The 20,387-nt window shown below is 43.6% G+C and overlaps 1 protein-coding gene across 1 annotated transcript; it reads right to left on the bottom strand.

Moving 5' to 3' along the window:
* Window positions 1–10,746: 10,746 nt before the first annotated feature.
* Window positions 10,747–15,759, bottom strand: LOC133050395 (sperm-associated antigen 11A-like). The gene is made up of 3 exons (XM_061134544.1): window positions 15,705–15,759; window positions 13,392–13,581; window positions 10,747–10,807 (listed from the first exon to the last, which is right to left on the bottom strand). Exons 1-3 carry the CDS (start codon window positions 15,757–15,759, stop codon window positions 10,747–10,749), a joined length of 306 nt encoding a protein of 101 aa, XP_060990527.1.
* Between the last annotated feature and the right edge of the window lie 4,628 nt (window positions 15,760–20,387).

Here is a 20,387-nt window from a genome sequence, read left to right as displayed (position 1 = left end):
TGAACTGTTACCTACTTAGCACTGTAATTCTTGCTATAATGCACTTTTTGTGACCCCCCCCCCCCCAAAAAAATGCACTTCATTTGTGAAGTCAGTGTTACAATCTGGATTTTAAGAATAAGGAAATTGAGGTTGAGAAAAATGAAGTAAACTGGTAAAATTCAAGTTTGGAGTTCAGGCCCATTAGGGTCATGGGCATGCATGCCCAGTCAGGTTTGACTTCTTTGTAAGCCCATAGACTGGAACCTTCCAGGCTCCTCTGTCAATAGGATTCTCCAGAATATTGGAGTGAGTTGTCATTTCCTTCTCCGGGGGATCTTCGCTACCCAGGAATTGAACCCAAGTCTCCTGCAGAGAAGGATCTGGGGAACTGAAAAAAGGTCAATTTTCATTCCAATCCCAAAGAAAGGCAATCCCAAAGAATGCTCAAACTACTGCACAATTGCACTCATCCCACACTCTAGTAAAGTAATGCTCAAAATTCTCCAAGCCAGGCTTCAACAATATGTGAACCGTGAACTTCCAGATGTTCAAGCTGGTTTTAGAAAAGGCAGAGGAACCAGAGATCAAATTGCCAACATCCACTGGATCATCGAAAAAGCAAGAGAGTTCCAGAAAAACATCTATTTCTGCTTTATTGATTATGCCAAAGCCTTCGATTATGTAGATCACAAGAAACTGTGAAAAATTCTGAAAGAGATGGGAATACCAGACCACCTGACGTGCCTCTTGAGAAATCTGTATGCAGGTCAGGAAGCAACAGTTAGAACTGGACATGGAACAACAGACTGGTTACAAATAGGAAAAGGAGTACATCAAGGCTGTATATTGTCACCCTGCTTATTGAAGTTATATGCAGAGTACACCATGAGAAACGCTAGGCTGGAGGAAGTACAAGCTGGAGTCAAGACTGCCGGGAGAAATATCAATAACCTCAGATATGCAGATAACACCAGCCTTATGGCAGAAAGTGAGGAAGAACTAAAGGGCCTCTTGATGAAAGTGAAAGAGAAGAGTGAAAAAATTGGCTTAAAGCTCAATATTCAGAGAACTAAGATCATGGTATCTGGTCCCATCACTGCATGGCAAATCGATGGGGAAACAGTGGAAATAGTGTCAGACTTTATTTTTCTGGGCTTCAAAATCACTGCAGATGGTGATTGCAGTCATGAAATTAAAACACACTTGCTCCTTGGAAGGAAAATTATGACCAACCTAGACAGCATATTAAAAAGCAGAGACATAACTTTGTCAACAAAGGTCCATCTAGTCAAGGCTATGGTTTTTCCAGTGGTCATGTATGGATGTGAGAGTTGGACTATGAAGAAAGCTGAGCACAGAAGAATTGATGCTTTTGAACTGTGGTGTTGGAGAAGACTCTTGAGAGTCCCTTGGATTGCAAGGAGATCCAACCAGTCTATCCTAAAGGAGATCAGTCCTGGGGGTTCATTTGAAGGACTGATGCTGAAGCTGAAACTCCAATACTTTGGGCACCTGATGCGAAGAGCTGACTCATTTGAAAAGACCCTGATGCTGGGAAAGATTGAGGGCAGGAGGAGAAGGGGACAACAGAGGATGAGATGGTTGGATGGCATCACCAACTCTATGGACATGGGTTTGGGTGGACTCTGGGAGTTGGTGATGGACAGGGAGGCCTGGTGTGCTGCAGTTCGTGGGGTCGCAAAGAGTCGGGCATGACTGAGCAACTGAACTGAACTGAACTCCTGCATCTCCTACATTGCAGGTGGATCCTTTACCCACTGAGCCACCTGGGAAGCCCCATTAGGGTCACAGAGAGTGCTAAATATGTATTTTACTACTTGAGGTCATTACAACTATGCTTTTTGTATCCATCTTTTTGTCAAAGGTTTTGTGAGTAGGGTTTCCCAATGGAAGGGTGAATGACCGTATGTGGTGGAAAATGAGCAGAGAAGGACCTGGGGAACTGAAGTTAAACCTCATCCACTCGACCCAAACTATAGAGCTGTTTTGAGATTTCCCATTTAACTCTCTTATGGAAGTATTGGGCTTTCCAGGTGGCGCTAGTGGTAAAGAAACTGCCGACACAAGAGCTGTAAGAGATGCAGGTTCAATACCTGGGTTGGGTAGATCTCCTGAGGAGGGCATGGCAACCCACTCCAGTATTCTTGCCTGGAGAATCCCAAAGACAGTGGAGCCTGGGAGGCTACAGTCCATGGGGTTGACCCGACTGAAGTGACTCAGCATGCCAGCACACAAATAGAAGTACCACTGTGACATTCACAATGCCAGAGCCCCATGAGAAATTCAATCAAATGATGAATTTGGCATCTCCACCCCAATATTCCGTATTTTCAAAAATATCTTATGACTGCGTACATCAGAAATCAGAAAACTGGGACTTCGCTGGTGGTTCAGTGATTAAGACTCTGTGCTTCCATTGCAGGTTCTATGGGTTCAGTCTTGGTTGAGGAATGGAGATCCCACATACCGTGTGGCATGGACAAAAATTTTTTAAAAAAAGAAACCCAGAAAACTTTTTCTGTAATAGCCTGGACAACACGTACTTTTCGGCTTTGCTGATCATATGCTTTTTGTTGCAACCACTCAGTGCTGCAGGTAAAGTGCAAAAACAGTCATAAACAATATATAAACACATGGGCATGGCTTTGTTTCATAAAACTTTATTTATGAAAACAGTTAGCAGCTGGGTTTAGCCAGTGGGCTGGCTCCTGGAATGTATTTGTGAGATGAGTATGTAGGTGGCCTCTGAAGACACCTACCCTTATAAAGCTGTGTAACCCCCATTTGTTGCTTGTGGCCTGGCCTCACTGACTCACTTCTAACAAACAAAAGTGATGGATGCCACTCCCGAGATAAGAGGAGAGTGGGCTCAGTTTTGGGTGCCCACTTGCTCTCTTACTTGCTGCCATTGAGGGGAACCAGGTGCCATGTTTGGAGCTTCCCTGAGAGGCCCATGTAGCCAGGAGCTGAAGACGGTTTTTCGTGGGAACAGCCAGTGGGAACTGACTCTTAGTCTGATAGCCTGGGACACACCAGCTCCTGCCAACAACTCCCAGAGTGAGCTTAGAGATGAGAGCCTTCTAACAGAACCACAGGTTGGCTGACGGCCGGACTGGAACTCCATGAACGCTTTGATCGAGAAGTACCTTAGCTTAGGGGCGATGGTTTTCACAATGCACAGAAATGGTGAGATCCCATTTGCTGCTTTCAGCCATTAAGTTTTGAGGTCATTTGTTACGCAGCGATGGTTAGCTACTATGGTGAGGCGTTCTACAAACAATGCTCTATGGGATCTGGAGACGAGCTTTTCCGTCTCAAGGTTTTTGACAAATTTACTGTGTGAATTTAGGTTAGCTGCTGACCCAGTGTGGGCCTTCCATTTCCTCTCTGCCTGCCGAAGAAACAGGAATCATGCATTTCTGAGGTTATTATAGGTTTAAATCTTCATAGTTCATTTAATTGAGTCAAACTGATTTCTGCCTCTGAGCCAGAGTTGTGCATTGGCAACCCATGGGTAAAACACAGCATACTAGCTTATTGTGATATAATTATGAACATTTAAAGGACTAAAGATTCTGCAGAAAAACCCAGATTTCTGGCATTTTTCAGGAAAAATAAATGATTTAAGTCATATTTTCATACTGTAACTTCAAGGAGTATCCAAAGATCTCTCCCCCTTTATACAGAATGGGACCCCCAGAGTAGGGTGGGACCCTCATGAGTCATTTTTCACTGACCTGTCTCACTTAGTCATAATACCTGGCTCTGAAGGGCTTTAAGAAGCTGCTTAAATTATATTCCGTCTTACTTTGAGAGCTCCCCTAAAACACAGCAAAGGTGTTCTCTTACCTTCTGCTTATGTCTGAGGCCAGGACATTGCCCATATAATGGCTCAGTCTACTCTTTGTGAAACCCAGCTGTGTCATGATAGCTGGGTCCTGCTGCCCAGACCTCAGGGAGACTCGGCAGGTTGTGCATCTGGTCAGTGCCTTTCCTACGTTCTCTCTCCCCACCACAGATCTAGAAGACCTCTCCTCTCTCCCACAGCCTTTACAGGGAGACACATGCACACACACACACACACACACACACACACAGAATGACAGAACTCACTCTAGCTCAGGTGAAACCTGCATGTGTCTTATATTCCCTCTGCTCCTGATACATCAGAGCCTGAAATGCTTCCCCCTTTGCCACTTCTGGCAGGTCCTTACCATTCCTCTTAAAGGATGTCATTTATCCTCTAACAATCTCTGTGAAAAGAGAGTTTCTGTTCTCTCTTCCTTCCCATTCTTTCTCCTTCTCCTTCCTTCCTTTTCACCACTCTACTTGACAGTCATGGGCACATGTTTCTATTTATCTGTGCTGTTTGCGTGTATCTTCTTCTTTTGAGCACTAGGGATCAGTTCATGAAAAATACAGTCTATATAATATATGTATACATGTACCTGTTTAAGTTACTGTCTTAAAATGTGTTTTGTTTCGAGGGTGTTTTTGCGTTTGGTTATAAGCATTTCACAAGACATGTCTGTTTTTGGAAACACTCTGGCCCAGGGCCAAATCTTGGGTTTAGCTCTCTGGTTATATACACATACTCACAGCTTACAACACCTGTTCAGACCTGCATGCCCAGCTAAGGAATTTGTCTACTGGATGACAACCTACAAAAATTGGGGGAGGGGGGAACCAACAAAATCTCTAGATGTTTTCAAGCACAATACACATTTTAGGAAAAATAACTGATAATGGCCTGGACTTTATTCTCCTGGAGATTGGTGTTTTGAGTCACCAGACTGTCCTATATTGTTGTGACTGTAATGGCTCACCGGGGTGCCTAGGGCAGGATGCACTGCTTTCCAAAGGGCCACATTTGCCTCTAGGGCAACAGAGAATGAGATAGTTAAACAGTATCACTGACTCAATGGACTTGAGATTGAGCAAACTCCAGGAGATGGTGAAAGACAAGGAATCCTGACATGCTGCAGTCCATGGGGTCACAATGAGTCAGACACGACTAGGCAACTGAACAACAATGGTGGTGGGTTCTCTAGCTTCTTCGGAACTGGATTTTATTAGAGACAGTGATGCTCAGTATCACAGGCTGTCTTGCTCAGCTGCCTGAAGTTTCTGTTTAAGTCTCACTTCGGGACCCTTTTGAGTTCTGCCTCTTCGCTGGGGAAGTGTGGAAGCTCCAGATACCAGCTTGCAGAGCCCCTGCAAGACTGCACCTTTTCACTCAAGACAGGAAAACATAACGTGTTCCCAAACTCGTTCACCTCCCCTGTGTGTCTTGGTCTTGTTTCTCTCTGCCTCTATTCTTCTGTCTCTGTGTGCTTGTATCTGTCATGGCCTAGTTCCTCCCTCCTTCTCTGTCTCTGTCTCCCTGTGTGTGTGTCTTCCCGCCGAGTGGTCTCTCTTCCTCTGCTCTGGAGGACATCGCCATGGTCTCTGGATCTCTCCACGTCAGAAGTCTCCTTCTGAGTGTTTCCAGCTCTGAGAACCCCCTTCCGCACCCAGGGGAGTTTCCTGACCAGGAAGTTTCCTTCTCTGGCCAGGCTGGCGCCACCAAGTGACTGTGGGAGAACGTGATGAGAACGCACAGACCCCTCCTCTCCATAAACCTGGCCACAGAGCTCCGTAATGACGCATCCTTTGAAGGTTCTTGGGAAAGAGATAACAGATAAGAATCAACCCTCATTTTCTGTGGGGAGAAGAGCTCAAGGTGGGAGTCATAGCTCATCTCAGACTAACCATTCTCAAATCCCAAATGAGCCAAGCATAGGGCCGTGAGTGGGTCTTTTCTCTATATGAGGAAATATGACCAAGTTGACATGGTCAAAGCCACACTTCTAGGGAGTTTGTTTACTTTTTAAAAACAGCTGTTTTCTAGCTTTGTTATTAACAGTCAACAAAATCTCCAGACTTAAAGGGATCTTCAAGTTCATGTAATAAAATACTTTATGTGATGGTTAAATCCTGCCTTTTATGAACACTTCTAATGTTAGTGAACTCACTGTTTCCAAGAGGATCCCATTTTACTTTCAGCTGCTATGTCTATTATTTTATTTTTCTCCTTATTTTTTAAAATTTATTTATTTTAATTAGAGGCTAATTACTTTACAATATTGTGGTGGTTTTTACCATACATGGACATGAATCAGCCATGGGTGTACATGTGTCCCCATCCTGAACCCCCCTTCCACCTCCCTCCCCACCCCATCCCTCAGGGTCATCCCAGTGCACCAGCCCTGAGCACCCTGTCTCATGCATCCAACCTGGACTGGTGATGTTTCACATATGATAATATACATGTTTCAATGCTATTCTCTCAAATCATCCCACCCTCACCTTCTCCCACAGAGTCCAAAAAACTGTTCTATACATCTGTGTCTCTTTTGCTGTCTCGCATATAGGGTTATCATGACCATCTTTCTAAATTCCATATATATGCATTAGTATATGGTATTGGTGTTTTTCTTTCTGACTTACTTCACTCTGTATAGTAGGCTCCAGTTTCATCCACCTCATTAGAACTGATTCAAATCTGTTCTTTTTAATGGCTGGGTAATATTCCATGGTGTATATGTACCACAGCTTTCTTTCCCCAAATCTTCTCTCATTGTTCCTGTCTTGGTTCCTGGTTCTCAAAAACCTCCCTCCCTTCTTTTTGGTTACTTTCTTCTCTTCTCATTTTCTTTCTTTTTCAGTCTGACTGTGTCCTTTTAAAAATTTTTTTGGACTTTTTCATTTTTAAATTTGAGGTATAGTTGACATATAAAGTTGTAAGATCATGATTGGTTCAGATGGTAAAGAATCTGTCTGCAGTGCAGGAGACCCCGTTTCCATCCCTGGGTTGGGAAGATCCCCTGGAGAAAGGAATGGCAACCCACTCCAGTATTCTTGTCTGAAGAATCCCATGGATAGAGGAGTCAGGTGGGCTATAGTCCAGAGGGTCACAAAGAGTCGGACATGACTGAGTGACTAAGCATACACGTGATACCGACCTCATGATGATTCAAAATATGTGCACATTTTGAAAGAATTCTCCACCCCCATCCCGCATCTAGTAAATCAATACATTCAGCACCTCATATCTAGATCTTCTTTTTTGGAGGTGGGGGTGAGAAACTTTTTCCTGGTTTCCTTTCTTCCTCTCTTTTGAAATTTGAACACAAATTTCAAACTTGGCCAGAGCGGCAATGAGCCAGGGCCAGCTGCTCAGACTACAGTGATTCTGGGGAGAAGTGAATTGGGTTGCACCTCCTTTCTTTCCCCAAGAATTCTCACCTTCAATAGAAAAGTTCTCTTACCTCCAAATTAAAGCCCTGTATTGGTTCCCTGAAGTCTTATTGAGGAAACTAGAGACTCAAACAAGTAATTAGGGTTTCTGGAGGTCTTGAGAAGGAAGAGGATTTCAGACTTTCAAACTTCCTGGCAGGCAGGAATGGACCTTGAGCAAATTGGTGTCAGTTCATGATCGGATCTGAAGAACTAACTTTGAGTCAATGTCCCCCTAATAGCAGGGGACTAATTATCTGGAAGAGGTAGAGGGGGGATTTCCTGGATGACAGTTCCTGGGCTGGGGTTTCCTATTAGACACAAATCTCTGTTCTCACTCTTTTTATCTCCACGGATGCCATCAAGTGTAAAAATGCACCATTTTTTTAATGCATTAATTTAAAAAAAGTTGAACTATGAACAATGTATTTTTATCACATGGAATCTTAACTTTACATTTATTGAATGAACTCCGAAATTTGTTTAGGCGTAATTACTTATTTTATTTTATGCTTTTATATGAGTTTAAGAAAAAAAAAGGTGTTTCTGTATCAAGAATACTGTTTATGTTAAGGAAGCAATTCTTATAAGACTGTTTAACTTGGACTTTTTTCAAGGACGCCAACACCCGTTAGGAAAATTTTTAATCTTAAATGAAGGTGTCAATGGAAAGTTTCTAGTCAAAAACCAGAACCTAACGTCTTTTCTCAAATGGCACTTCCGTAGTTGGTTATTGGAGCAGGGGTGCAGGGCTTGCACAGGGATGCATCAGCTACAGCACCAGGAGGGGAGGACCAGGTACCACAAGACCCTCGCCCTCCATGGGGGGGTCATCTGCTCAAGCCCTGTGGTCCTCAGGGACATCTTGGCAGCATTTAAGAATTACATGTGGCCCCCATGGCACCACCTATAGGGTCTAGCACCTGAAGAGGAAAGCTGCTGGAGTGGGAAATCCTGGAAAGACGCTTTCTGCCATCTTGGTGTTCCATCCTTCTTTTCAAGAGGAGCTGTCTCTCCACCAAATTCCTTTCCCAAGACTCACGGTGTCCTCCCTGCACAGGAGCAGAGGGTGGAGATGTCCGAATGACGGGGAGCAGGGGAGGGCCGGCCGGGCTCCCGGGATGTGGGTTCCCACGCTGAGCCAGCCTGGGGCTCCCTGGCTCCGCTGCGGCCTGACCAGAAGACGGCTGCGCGGCGGTGACTCACGGAACAAGATGTTCAGGTGTGATGCCTGCTGCAGGTGTGGTGCGGTTCCAGGTGAGCACCACAGGAAACTGGAAAAGCCACACATTTCACTTGTTGTTGTCACTGGGTTGCTCCTGTGAGGAAGCTGGGGGAGCTCAGACCAGCTCGGACCAGCTCTCAGTCCAAGTCCAGGCAGGTGTCCTCCCCCTTCAGGAATTGTCTTCCCTAGCCCTGTGGTCCTCAGGGATATCTTGGCAGCATTTAAGAATTACATGTGGCCCCCGAGGCACCACCTATAGGGTCTGACGGATTGTCTAGGGTGGATCCTTAGCTGACTCTGTAATGGCACCTGAGTGAAACCGTTGTGCATCCAGACTGAGAACCATGGCCTCAGGTAGAGAGCTGGGGTTCCCGGGAGCCCCCTCCAGCAGTTCACTACCTTTCCCTGCTAGCACCACCACAGCCACCCAACAGGTAAGGCTCCGAGTGAGTGGAACACAGAGAAGTTGCAGTGAACCCTGATAAACATCATTTCACCACATGAACCCACAGACCCCTAAAAACCTGTGAGAGAAAAGGCTGGCCCTCCTCCTCAGAAAGAGAGAAGGTGTCCTCAGAGGAGACGGGTCACATGATCCACTTCATGTCAGACAGACAGGCATATTCTGGACGATATATCTCACTGTTGGGGGCCAGGGGAGGTGAGCTCATTTGTACGGAGAAAGAGCGGTCTGAGGAGAGATGTCAGATGGGCAACACCCCATTCCAGACAGAGAGAGAGCATTCCCTGAGGAGAAACTTGGAGTCCTGGGCCTTGACCTCAGGGAGGTCAACAGCTCTCGTTGAAGACAAGGCCTGGTGCCTCACTCTTGTTCTCAGACACAGAGACAGGCTGCAGACTCCTGAGTTTGGAAGCTCCTTACTTCACCCCCAAGTAACAGATGGAGCCCGGGACCACGGTGGATTTCTGAGCTTCTAGGGGCCTGGGTTTCCCTGGCTTTTACGTACATGATCATGCATCTTCTGAGAAGACGGCACTATTGGTGTTTCATGGAGGAAGAATCTGCGGGTGGTTCCGGAAGAGGAAGCTTAACAGGCTGAGCTAGTGCAACATGACTGTGAGCATGTATGGCCTGTGGCCTCACACAAGAGCTAGTTTGAACGATTTTCTTTTTTGTTGGGGGTGGTGGTGTTAAAATTTCATCTCAGTCTTTTATTGCTGCATCGCCAAGGACAGCGTAATTTTTCAGACAGCACAGAATTGCTCTGGGAAACAAGCAGGTGGCATCTGGCCTGAGAGATTTTTCATGAGATGAGCACACTCACCTCCCCAGCACAGAGTTTCACAGGTGGGATCTGGTGGCAAAGGTCATCTTCAGAGGCAGGTGAGGGGGCAAGCTTCTCACATTTCTCTGTAGTTTGTTGTTGTTTAGTCACTGAGTTGTGTCTGAACCCAGGGACTGTAGCACACCAGGCTTCTCTGTCCATGGGATTATTTCAGCAAGAATACTAGACTGAGTTGCCATTTCCTCCCCGTGGGGAGGGAGGCGGATCTTCCTGACCCAGGGATCAAATTCACATCTCTTGTGTCTCCTGGTTGGCAGGCAGATTCTTTACCATGGAGCCCCCTGGGAAGCCCCTCTCAGCTCTGTCTTCAAAGACCCCAAGACGCGGGGAGAGCAAGTGCCTTCATCTGAAGAGTCCAGATGAACATGACAAAGATGATCAACATTCAGCTGAGGGACTGTTTCACCCATGAAGGGTTCGAACACCCTCTCATGTTATAACTGTACAGAGAAAGAGCTTGTGTAAATGTGTCCATGTATATGCATGTCTGTATTTTCATTACTAAACTGCTCCACCTACAGGAATTCAAATACAATATGTACTATTTCCACATTGAAAAACAATCTCAAATCACTCTCCCTGTGTCTTATTTGAATCAAGAAGATTCCAACATTAAATAACAAAAGTTTAATGACCCGTTTGAGATCAGCGGATAGAAACATATGACCACATTACAAATGAAGAGCGTGACAGGGATGAGTTACTGGACTAGAATTAGGGGGTTTTGATTCCTTGCTTAAGAATCTTTCCATGATTGCTTCTCAGCCTTTTGGCTAAGATCAAGTGAAGAGTCTTTCCATGATACTGTGTTGCCTATGTAGTGGTGGGGAGAGTGGGTGATTTTGTTAAATGACCTTTCTGGCCCCTTTTTGGCCTAAGATTCCGTATCTGGTGGGCATGGGGTGGCGGGTGAACATTCGTGGTGGAGACTCTTCAGGGCTTTTGGCAGCCTCGCTCCTCTAGTTCTGCTGCTCGCAGCGGGGAGCCGGGAGCTCTGAAAATGAATGGGTCACGTGCTCAGCTGTGAGGCAGTACAACAGGGCAGAGCTGCTGAGAGCTTTGTCCTACTTTCTGGCCGTTTGTGAGAGAGAAGAGGGGGAGGCAGGCGTTAGGCTGTGACAGGGATGTGGCGATCATCACAGGGGGATATCCCATGTCCTGTCCTCAAGTCAGAAAAAGGACAGCAGCAGCGGTGGACTGAAGATCTGTCTGAGGCTTGAATTATTCATTCCTTCATCTGTTTCACATTGACTGTGCTTGGCTGGTCACTAAAGTCCTGCAGAGGAGTAAGACCCAGACCTGTCCTGAGGATTTCCAAGTGCAGCGAGATAAGCAGACATGTGAGTAATTAACAGCAGCACAGTGACAGGTCCTAACAGGGGAGGAAGTGAAATAAAGTGTAGTGGCTCAGTCGTGTCCGACTCTTTGTGACCCCATGGGCTGTAGCCTGCACCAGGCTCCTCCATCCATGGAATTTTCTAGGCAAGAGTACTGGAGTGGGTTGCCATTTCCTTCTCCAGGGGATCTTCCACTTTACCATCTAAGCCACCAGGGAAGTCAAAAAAAGGGGAGGTGGGGAGCACCAAGGAGCCTGAGGGCCATGAACCCTAGTGATAGATTCTGCTATGCTGGGCAGGGCAGGGCCCCGGAGGGGCCCGAGTGGGGGACGTTGAAGCCCTTTGGAGTCTAGGGAGGACCTGCCCTGTTACTCATTAGCCATCTCAGAAGAGGAAGCTGCATCTTTGAGATGAATGGTGGGGGATAATTATATTTAGCTCAGAAAAAAAGAGCAATGGAGAAGGTGTATAGACTTCCCAAGTAGAAATGCTTGACCCTGTTGGTCCCAGCCAGATCCCTCTGTCTGGCTGTCCAGGGCCCAGGATCACCACCAGGAAGAGTGCAGCCCCTCCTGGGTCAGTAGAGGGTCCATGCTCCCAACTCCATTTCCACCAAGAGAAGAGACTTGCCCAAATCCTGGGTGTTCCCCCTGCCTGGCTCCCACCTATCCCTGATGGTTGATGGGGCCCTGATTCTACACCCACGTGGGAAGCTGTGAGGGCTCTCAGAGGTCTAAACCATCTCCCTCATTTTATTTTTGAGGAAAATAAGGTCAAGAGAGGAGGTAGAACCAGATCCCAGTTCCCCAGTATTCTGGACACGGGCCCATCCCTCTGTTTGTGTGTGTGTGTGTGTGTGTGTGTGTGTGTGTGTGTGTGCGCGCGCACGTGCATGTGCATGTGCGTGTGTGAAATCTCCAGGGGACAGAGATGTGGGACATGGAATGGCAGGACTCTTGGCAGAGTATGTGTCTGCCTGCCCTGAAGCATGGAGAATGTCATGTTTCCCTTGGGAGCAAGAGCTAAGCCTGAGTGAGATCCCTCCCCAAGCAGACAGTCCCTGCAGGTCTGGAACTGGCCCTCAGTCCTCTGAGGGGATGACCAAGGGCTCCGCAGAGATGCCTGCGATTAAGACAAGCTCCACTCCTCACACCCCCACGAGCCTGTCTGATGGTATTTAGGAATCAACCAAGAGTGAGTGCAGGAGGGCTGGGGAGAAGCCAAGGCATCGTGCCGCGTGTGGATGGACGCCTGAGCTGGGAGTCAAGACAGGAACCCAGAGGCAGATCTTCCTTGTGACTCTTAGAGTAAATTCAGCTTATGGGAGAGCAAACTGGATTCAGGCAGTGAACACAAATATGGAAAGAAGGTACCTTATCAGGCTCTCTAACTGGTCTAGAAAAAACCTGGCACATGGTCTGGTACATCAGGACACTTGATTTTGTTACTTTTTTACATTTCTTACCTGTAATTAATATTTACTGCCCTTCGGATGACTGCTCAAAGATATGGGATGGGTGACACGTTTCAGCAGATTCAGAGAAAAACAAAGGACAGTGGGTTGTGAACATCAAGTTCTGCCTTGCTTTGTTTACTCAGAAATATGCTCTTTAGAAAGAACATAGAACAATGAGCACTGGTTTGGTAATAGCAGTGGGATGTTCGTTTAACCTTCTGATTTCCAACTTCTTCCCATCCCTAAAATGGAACTGCCTCAACCTTATCATATACCCCATAAGACTGCATTGATCAACCGAGATAACCTCAGATTGTTTGAAAAAATTTTAAATCCTATTTACATGTGACCTATTGTTATTGTGACTTGAGGAGGCTGTGGAAAGGAGATCGGGTGCACGATAGTCTGGGAATCAGTAGGATGAGGCTGGGCTCGGGTTTGATGAGAAGACAGATGTCATTCGGTGGAAAAGAGGCCAGTAGACTGGCTGCATTTCTGACTCTCTGAAGATGAGCTGGACTTGCACTTTGGTTTCTGGTCTACCCTTAACTGTGGGCAGTCCCTGGAAAGGAGGTGAATATTATGAAATTCTGAGAGTCTTTAAAGAAAAAAAAACAAAACAGAAAAAAGAAAGTAGGCAAGCTTTTGGGAAAAATCTTTTATCAGACCTTCACCTTTGATGCTGGATTCATTCAACAAATGTTTGTTGAGCACCTGCTATAAGTCACACATTCTTCTAAACCCTTAGCATACTTCAAGATCCCGCCTGCTTTCTGGAAGCTTACGTTCTAGGTGCCTGATTGCCATCCATCTCTGGTCTGTATTTTTTTTCTTCCTCTGAATGTGGTATGCAGCACCTATTCCAGGGGTCGGAGCAGATTTCAGATTTCTTCTCACCAGAACGGCAGAAAAAAAGTCTGCAGGTTCCATGTTGCATAAGGCAGATAATATTTCTAATTCCAGGTGGAACATCCCCTATGGATAGAACAAATAAACAAATTAGTTCACACAGCAAAAGAATAAAAGATGAACATAGGCCACCTCCACAATGTTTATCATTCTCTTAAAAACTTGTCTGGACAGGTTCCATTTCAACTGGAACAATAAAACAGGGATGATAAATTTTGTTTTTGTTGTTCACTTGCTAAGTCATTTCTGACTCTTTGCAACCTCATGGATTGTAGCACGCCAGGCTCCTCTGTCTTTTACTATCTCCCAGAGTTTGCTCAGATTCATGTTTCATTGGGTCAGTGGTTAGTCTATGAACGTGAATGAACATGAATCTAACCATCTCATCCTCTGCTGCCCCCTCCTCCTTTTGTCTTCAGTCTTTCCCAGCATCAGGGACAATAATCCATACCTCTAAAGGTTGTTGGGAAGGTATACATAATACATGTATTTGTATATGTTATTGTATTGTATCACGCTTCTCAAGCCTCCTGGTGGTGGATGTGAGCTAATACAATAAGGAAAAATGGAGTTTTGGAGAACAGAATGCAATGATTGGAGGGATGAGTCTTGGTCTTTAGGAAAATAGGAAAGTGTTCTGATCCTCAGTCTGTGGCCTAATTTTCAGTTTTATAGCCTAAAATGAAATAAAGAAAAGAAAACTGAGTTCTCCTAACCATGACTTGTGGATCTATAGGTCAAGCAGAACTACCCAACGTTCCCATAAGGAAAACATTTTCTATTTGTCACAAGAAAAAAAAAAAAAAAAGGAACTACATGTGGTAATGGATGTCGAATGGACTTAGGGTGATTATTTTGCAATCTGTACAAATGTGGAATCATTATGTTGTACACCTGAAACTAATATTGTATGTTGAATATATCTCAATTTTTTAAAAACCAGCATTTTCTATTTGGGAATGAGATGGTTGAAAGAAAGGTCTTATATCAGATCTCCAAATGTCAATCTATCTTGACTCAAAAAAAAAAAAAAAAAATGAAAACAAGCTTTGCTGGTGGCTCAGTGGTAAAGAAGCCACCTTCCAATGCAGAAGACACGGGTTTGATTCCTGATCCAGGAAGATCCCATATTCCAGGAAGCAGCTAGGCCCATGTGCCACAACTATTGAGCCTGTGCTCTAGAGCCTGGAAGCCACAATTACTGAGCCCAAATGCCGCAACTACTGAAGCCTGAGCACCCTGGAGCCCATGCCCCCCAACAAGAGAAACCATAGCAATGAAAAGCCTGCACACTGCAGTGAAAAATAGTCCCTGCTCGCTGCAACTAGAGAAAAGCCTGTGTGCAGTGATGAAAACTCAGTGCACCCCAAAATAAATAAATAAATAAAATTGTTCAAAACCCAAAATACTCACAGTGTTGGCCTTACATGATTTAAAAAAACAACCTTGCACAATATCTCATCTCCAAACAGGGTACACTCTCTGAGCCTGTGTTATCTCAGTTCTACCAGGGTTGGGGGAGAAGAGCCCAATGAAGCGATGGGCAACATACCTAATAAAGATCAAAGAACCACAGCCCAGAAATCTGGAGATCAGAGCTGGCCTCACTTCTCCCAGTAGCTAATGATTTCTCCTTGGATAACTCATTTAACAGCTTGTGCCTCGGATTTCCTCTGTAAAACAGGCTCTCTGTGGAAGCTGGCGGAATGCTATCATCAGTGGGAATTGCTGCTGTGACTGTGACTGTAAATTGCTCTGCAGGACAGCAGCCTTTCTTGAGAGTGCTGTTTCCTCTCCCTGTAAACTGTGGGGCTTCCATAGAAGATTCATTCCTTTCCAGCTTTGACATTTGGGCGAGGCGATTGTAATTTCTTTCTGCAAACTTCTCAGACTGTGATGAATCTTTTCTATTTGTATTGGAGCAAAGATGACTCTTTGACTTGTTTTATGACCCTGAAAACTCATATTTAGCCTCTAAAAACCTCTTTGTAGGGAAGATCAAAATGGTCCAGAGCTGAGCCCCAGAGGGATCCGCCTGCACCCACCACCAACACACAGACACCTCCCGCCCATCCCCGCCAGGGACACACACACACATCAGTGGAATTCCTGCACAGCCTTCCCCAGCCTCTCCCAGCTCATCCCTACTGGTTGGGAGCAGCTTTCTACCCTGACCAGGAGACATTTACCTGAGTTCATTTGGACCAAACAGAAGAGAACAGTGAACAGAAAGAGGACCTTCATGTTTTAAAGTTCCCTCAGGTCTCCCCGCCCTGCTGTGCAGAAAAGCAAATCTGATGAAAGAGCCAAGTGAAATGGAGAGGACAGGTCACAAAAATGGGACATTTATAGGTTTGGGGACACTAATGAGGAATGAGCACATTTATCTGGTCTACTGACTAAGGCTGTGGGCAGAAGTTACTGGATACTCTTTTCTGCCTAAAAATAGACAGGCTTCATCGTATTCAGGACCTGACCAATAACTTGGCACATAGAGGCTTCAGTGGCAGAAGAACCACTGGGGTGATGGTTACTTAGTACCTGGTGGTAGGCCAGGTGATGGGGACAGACACACAAAGATGTGGTCCCTGCCTTCTAGTAGCTTCTGACTGGCCAGCATCTACCACAGTTGGACACACGGACACACTCCCAGTTGCATAATAGCTACAAGACCACTTAGGTGGTCTCCTGCCCCTGTTTAACCAATTTGCAGCAAACATGTTTGACCACGAGTCTTACCGAGAAAATGGATTTTGACAAAGAGATGTCAGGTGGCAGCCCCATACTTCTGGAGGTGAGTAAGTGCACAGGTGAGCAGGGTGGGCACCCAGAATGGGGGGCAGACATTCAATTCAGAGATTCCAGTTCTAGAAAGATTAAGCAAAGGAAGTGGGTCCTAACAAAGGATACCCTTATTCACTGGCTTGTCTGTACTTTGTAAAAGCACCTACTAAAATAGGGCTTAAGGGGAAGTTACTTGGGAACTTTACCTCTCTGTGCCAACAAAAAGGTTCACAAAGCACTATGTAGTTATAAAATAGATATTAAGACAGTGTCTAAGTGTGATTCAAACAGTAAATAATAAATATTAAAATTTGCAACTCTTTTTTTATGTCTCATTGCTCTGAACCTATGTCTAAATTCACCTGTCATAAAAATTGCCAACCTAGAGGAGTGGGATGGGGTGGGAGGTAGAAGGGAAGTTCAAGAGGGAGGGGACATATGCATACCTATGGCTGACTCATGTTGATGTATTGCAGAAGCCAACACAATATTGTAAAGCAATTATCTGCTAATTAAAAATAACTGAAATTTTAAATGTATAAACAGATTGATTTAACCCTTAGAAAACAGGCTTCCATACCAAAACAATACATCCTAAAAGTTCAAGAATTCCAATGAATAATTATAATTCTAAATTGATCTCTCTACAAGAGACAAGGATTATTGTTTAATGAAAACACTAAAGTGCATATACCCAAATGTATGGGTCATTTTTTAAAAAGTTACCTTCATAAATGACACAATAAAAAGCATGCTTTATAATTTGTATTCATCCTTGCTATTTATACTTACCTGATGTAGAGAACATTTAAGGTAAAGGTGTATGGTATATTTTTTCTAGCCTTAAAGCCCAAATAGTTGTGAAATTATAGTTTGGAAACTGTTTTCTATACAGTTGGAAATTTCATGAACTATGTTGGAAAATCAGCTCATTTGGGTGAGAAATAAATTAATAGTATCAGGTTTTATCACCCACATTTTCTCCTACACTTTAATCTATTTTCAAGTCAATCACAGACTTGGAATGCAACCACTAAGGAAGAACTGCATAAACAGTCTGGAGAATCAGGTGTGCCATTCTCAAGGAAGCTAAAGTAGAAAATCAAGTTCATTAAATGGTCTTATTAGTCTGGTCATAGGTTCATTGGTTTCTATAATTACAGGGTTGAAATAAACTGTGGTTCATTTTGTTCCAACACAGAAGATAATTATTCTGGTGTGTATTACACTTATAAATAGAAGAAAACAGTATAAGGAGAGAGGAAAGATACACGGGTTTGAAACATTTGATAATAGCTAAACATTTTTATGCCATTATGAGATGGTTGGATGGCATAACCGACGCAATGAACATGAGTTTGAGCAAGCTCTGGGAGATGGTGAAGGACAGGGGAGCCTGGCGTGCTGCAGTCTATGGAGTTGCAGAGTCAGACATGATTGAGAGACTGAAAAACAGCATCAAACATTTTTATATATTAAAAAAACTTGATACAATTAAACAATAATTAGCCAAACAACCCAATTAAAAATTGGGCACAGGACTTAGACATTTCTCTTGAGAAGAAATACAAATGGCCAACAAGCACATGAAAAGATGCTCAACATCATTAATCATTTGGGAAATGCAATCAAAGACTCAGAGAGATACCACTTCACTTGCCCTAGGATAGTCATTAAAATAAAAAGTAGCAAGAATAATATATTGGAAAGTAGACAGTATTAGTAACAGTGTGGAGAAATCAGAACCCTCATACATTGCTGATGGGAAAGTAAAATGGTGCAGCTATTGTAGAAAAAGTTTGATGGTTCCTCAATAAGTTTAGGAAATACTTATTTCTGTTTTATGTATTTGAATAATATTTTATTTATTAAAACAAAACTTGTACATGAATGCTCTTAGCATCACTATTCACAATCACCAAAACGTAGAAATATACAAATGTCCATCAATGGATGAATGGAAAAATGAATTGCAATGTAGCCATATAACAGACCACAGATGTACCTAAAGATTGTCATACTGAGTGAAGGAAGTCAGACAGCGAAAGACAAATATCATATGATATTGCTCTATGGGGAATCAAAAAAATGGTACAAATAAACTTATTTACAAAACAGAAATAGAATTACAGATATAGAAAACAACCTATCGGTTACTAAAGGGGAAAGGGGAGGAAAGGGGAGATTGATTGACATATACACACTTCTATATATAAAATAGACAACTAATACATTATTAATTAATAATTGTGTTGTTATAATCACCTCATTTTGAGAAAGTAACTCACCTGAGGACACAAGGATGGTTACTTTTAGTCCCAGGAAACAGATCCTTGAACAGCCAGAAGGTATTTCTTCCACTAATGCGGTGAGTTATGGTGCTAAGTACATACACACATGCACACACAAACCACTCTATCCCTCACCACATAAAACAGAATACAGTTGAATTCAGTTCAGTTCAGTCGCTCAGTCATGTCCGACTCTTTGTGACCCCATGGGCTGCAGCAGGCCAGGCCTCCCTGTCCATCACCAACTCCCGGAGTCCACCCAAATCCATGTCCATTGAGTTGGTGATGCCATCCAACCATCTCATCCTCTGTCCTCCCTTTCTCCTCCTGCCCTCAATCTTTCCCAGCATCAGGGTCTTTTCAAATGAGTCAGTTCTTCGCATCAGGTGCCCAAAGTATTGGAGTTTCAGCTTCAGCATCAGTCCTTCCAGTGAATATTCAGGACTGATTTTCTTTCTTTTTTTTTTTTTCAGGACTGATTTTCTTAAGGATGGACTGGTTGGATCTCCCTGCAGTCCACTGGTTGGCATTCCAGGTGGAAGAGGAAAGAGACACAGACATGAAAACTGTTAGAGTCGGTGAGACGCGAAAGTCAGAGGAAGGCAAGTCAACCTACCTAAAGATTATGGCATTCCTGAGAAGGAAACAGAATTTTCAGAGAAGATATAATGTGAGCTGGAAGGAATTATTAATCAACACATGTGACTTTTCAGATGAATAAGCTAGAGATCTGCTATTCAACACTGTGCCTGCTGTCAACAATGATACATTGTACTCTTAACATATATATGGTAGATACGATGCTAAGTGTTTTTATCATAATTACTTTTTAAAAAAGGAAACAGTGCTAAAATACAATTTTAAAATCATTTATAAAGTAGAAAATCAATGAAATAAGCCAGTTGATAAGACTTACCAATTTTCAGGTAAAACCAATTAAATGAGAATTGCAGTGACATGTATCTTAATAAAATGTTGAAAGCATAAAAAAAAAAAAGAAATTTTAAAAAACCCTACAAAAATCAAGAACAAAAGCAGACCTGCCTTATGTATCTCTCCCACTATACTAAATGCTAGATGAGGAACTGGCACCTTTGAGATTTTAAGAGGAAAATTGTGTTGCAAGGCTTTGGTTCCATAACTGATTCTCTCTTGTGGGTTTAAAAAAAAAGAAAGAAAATCATTCTAAAATAGTCAAGGAATCAGAAAATATTACATCTAAATGCTATTCTTGAAAATGTTATAAAATTTACCTTTGTTTTACAGTGCTTGTTTTGTTTTTTAAGAAAAGGAATACCAGATGTTACTTTCCACCTTTAGATCTGCCATTTTCAAACTCATTTTCAGGTGTCCTTGTAACAAAGGACAGAAAGCAGGACTTTCAATGTTAAAACTCTGTGGCTTTGCCATTCTGTTGGTTCAGGAAGTAACACCTACTAGTGAAAAGCATTTAGTGGTTGGCTACATTCATCTTTTCCCTTTCCAAGTCATGCTTAGGTTCATACTTATGTTTTCTCTGTCCAAACTGGCTTTTCACTTTTACTGAGGCATTTCTTATTCATCATATGTCTATTTCACCACACAGAGTGTTTCATAATCTCCCTTTTATTCCCGAAGAAATAAGCAGAATTTTCAGCCTTCAGTATCCCAATGGAATTATCTCACACTCCCATAAAAGCCATAGTGAGAGTCTTGATTATCTATAATAAGACCAATTTCTCTGTTCATCAGAGGCTTCCATCAAGTCCTTGGTACCCAGCTACATGAATTACATCAACACAGCCCTTGCGTGTAGAC

This window comes from Dama dama, chromosome 32 (genome assembly GCF_033118175.1).
Source record: "Dama dama isolate Ldn47 chromosome 32, ASM3311817v1, whole genome shotgun sequence".
NCBI lineage: Eukaryota > Metazoa > Chordata > Mammalia > Artiodactyla > Cervidae > Dama > Dama dama.
The sequence above is the reverse complement of the archived record's forward strand: the minus strand, read 5'-3'. Positions and strand labels throughout refer to the sequence as shown.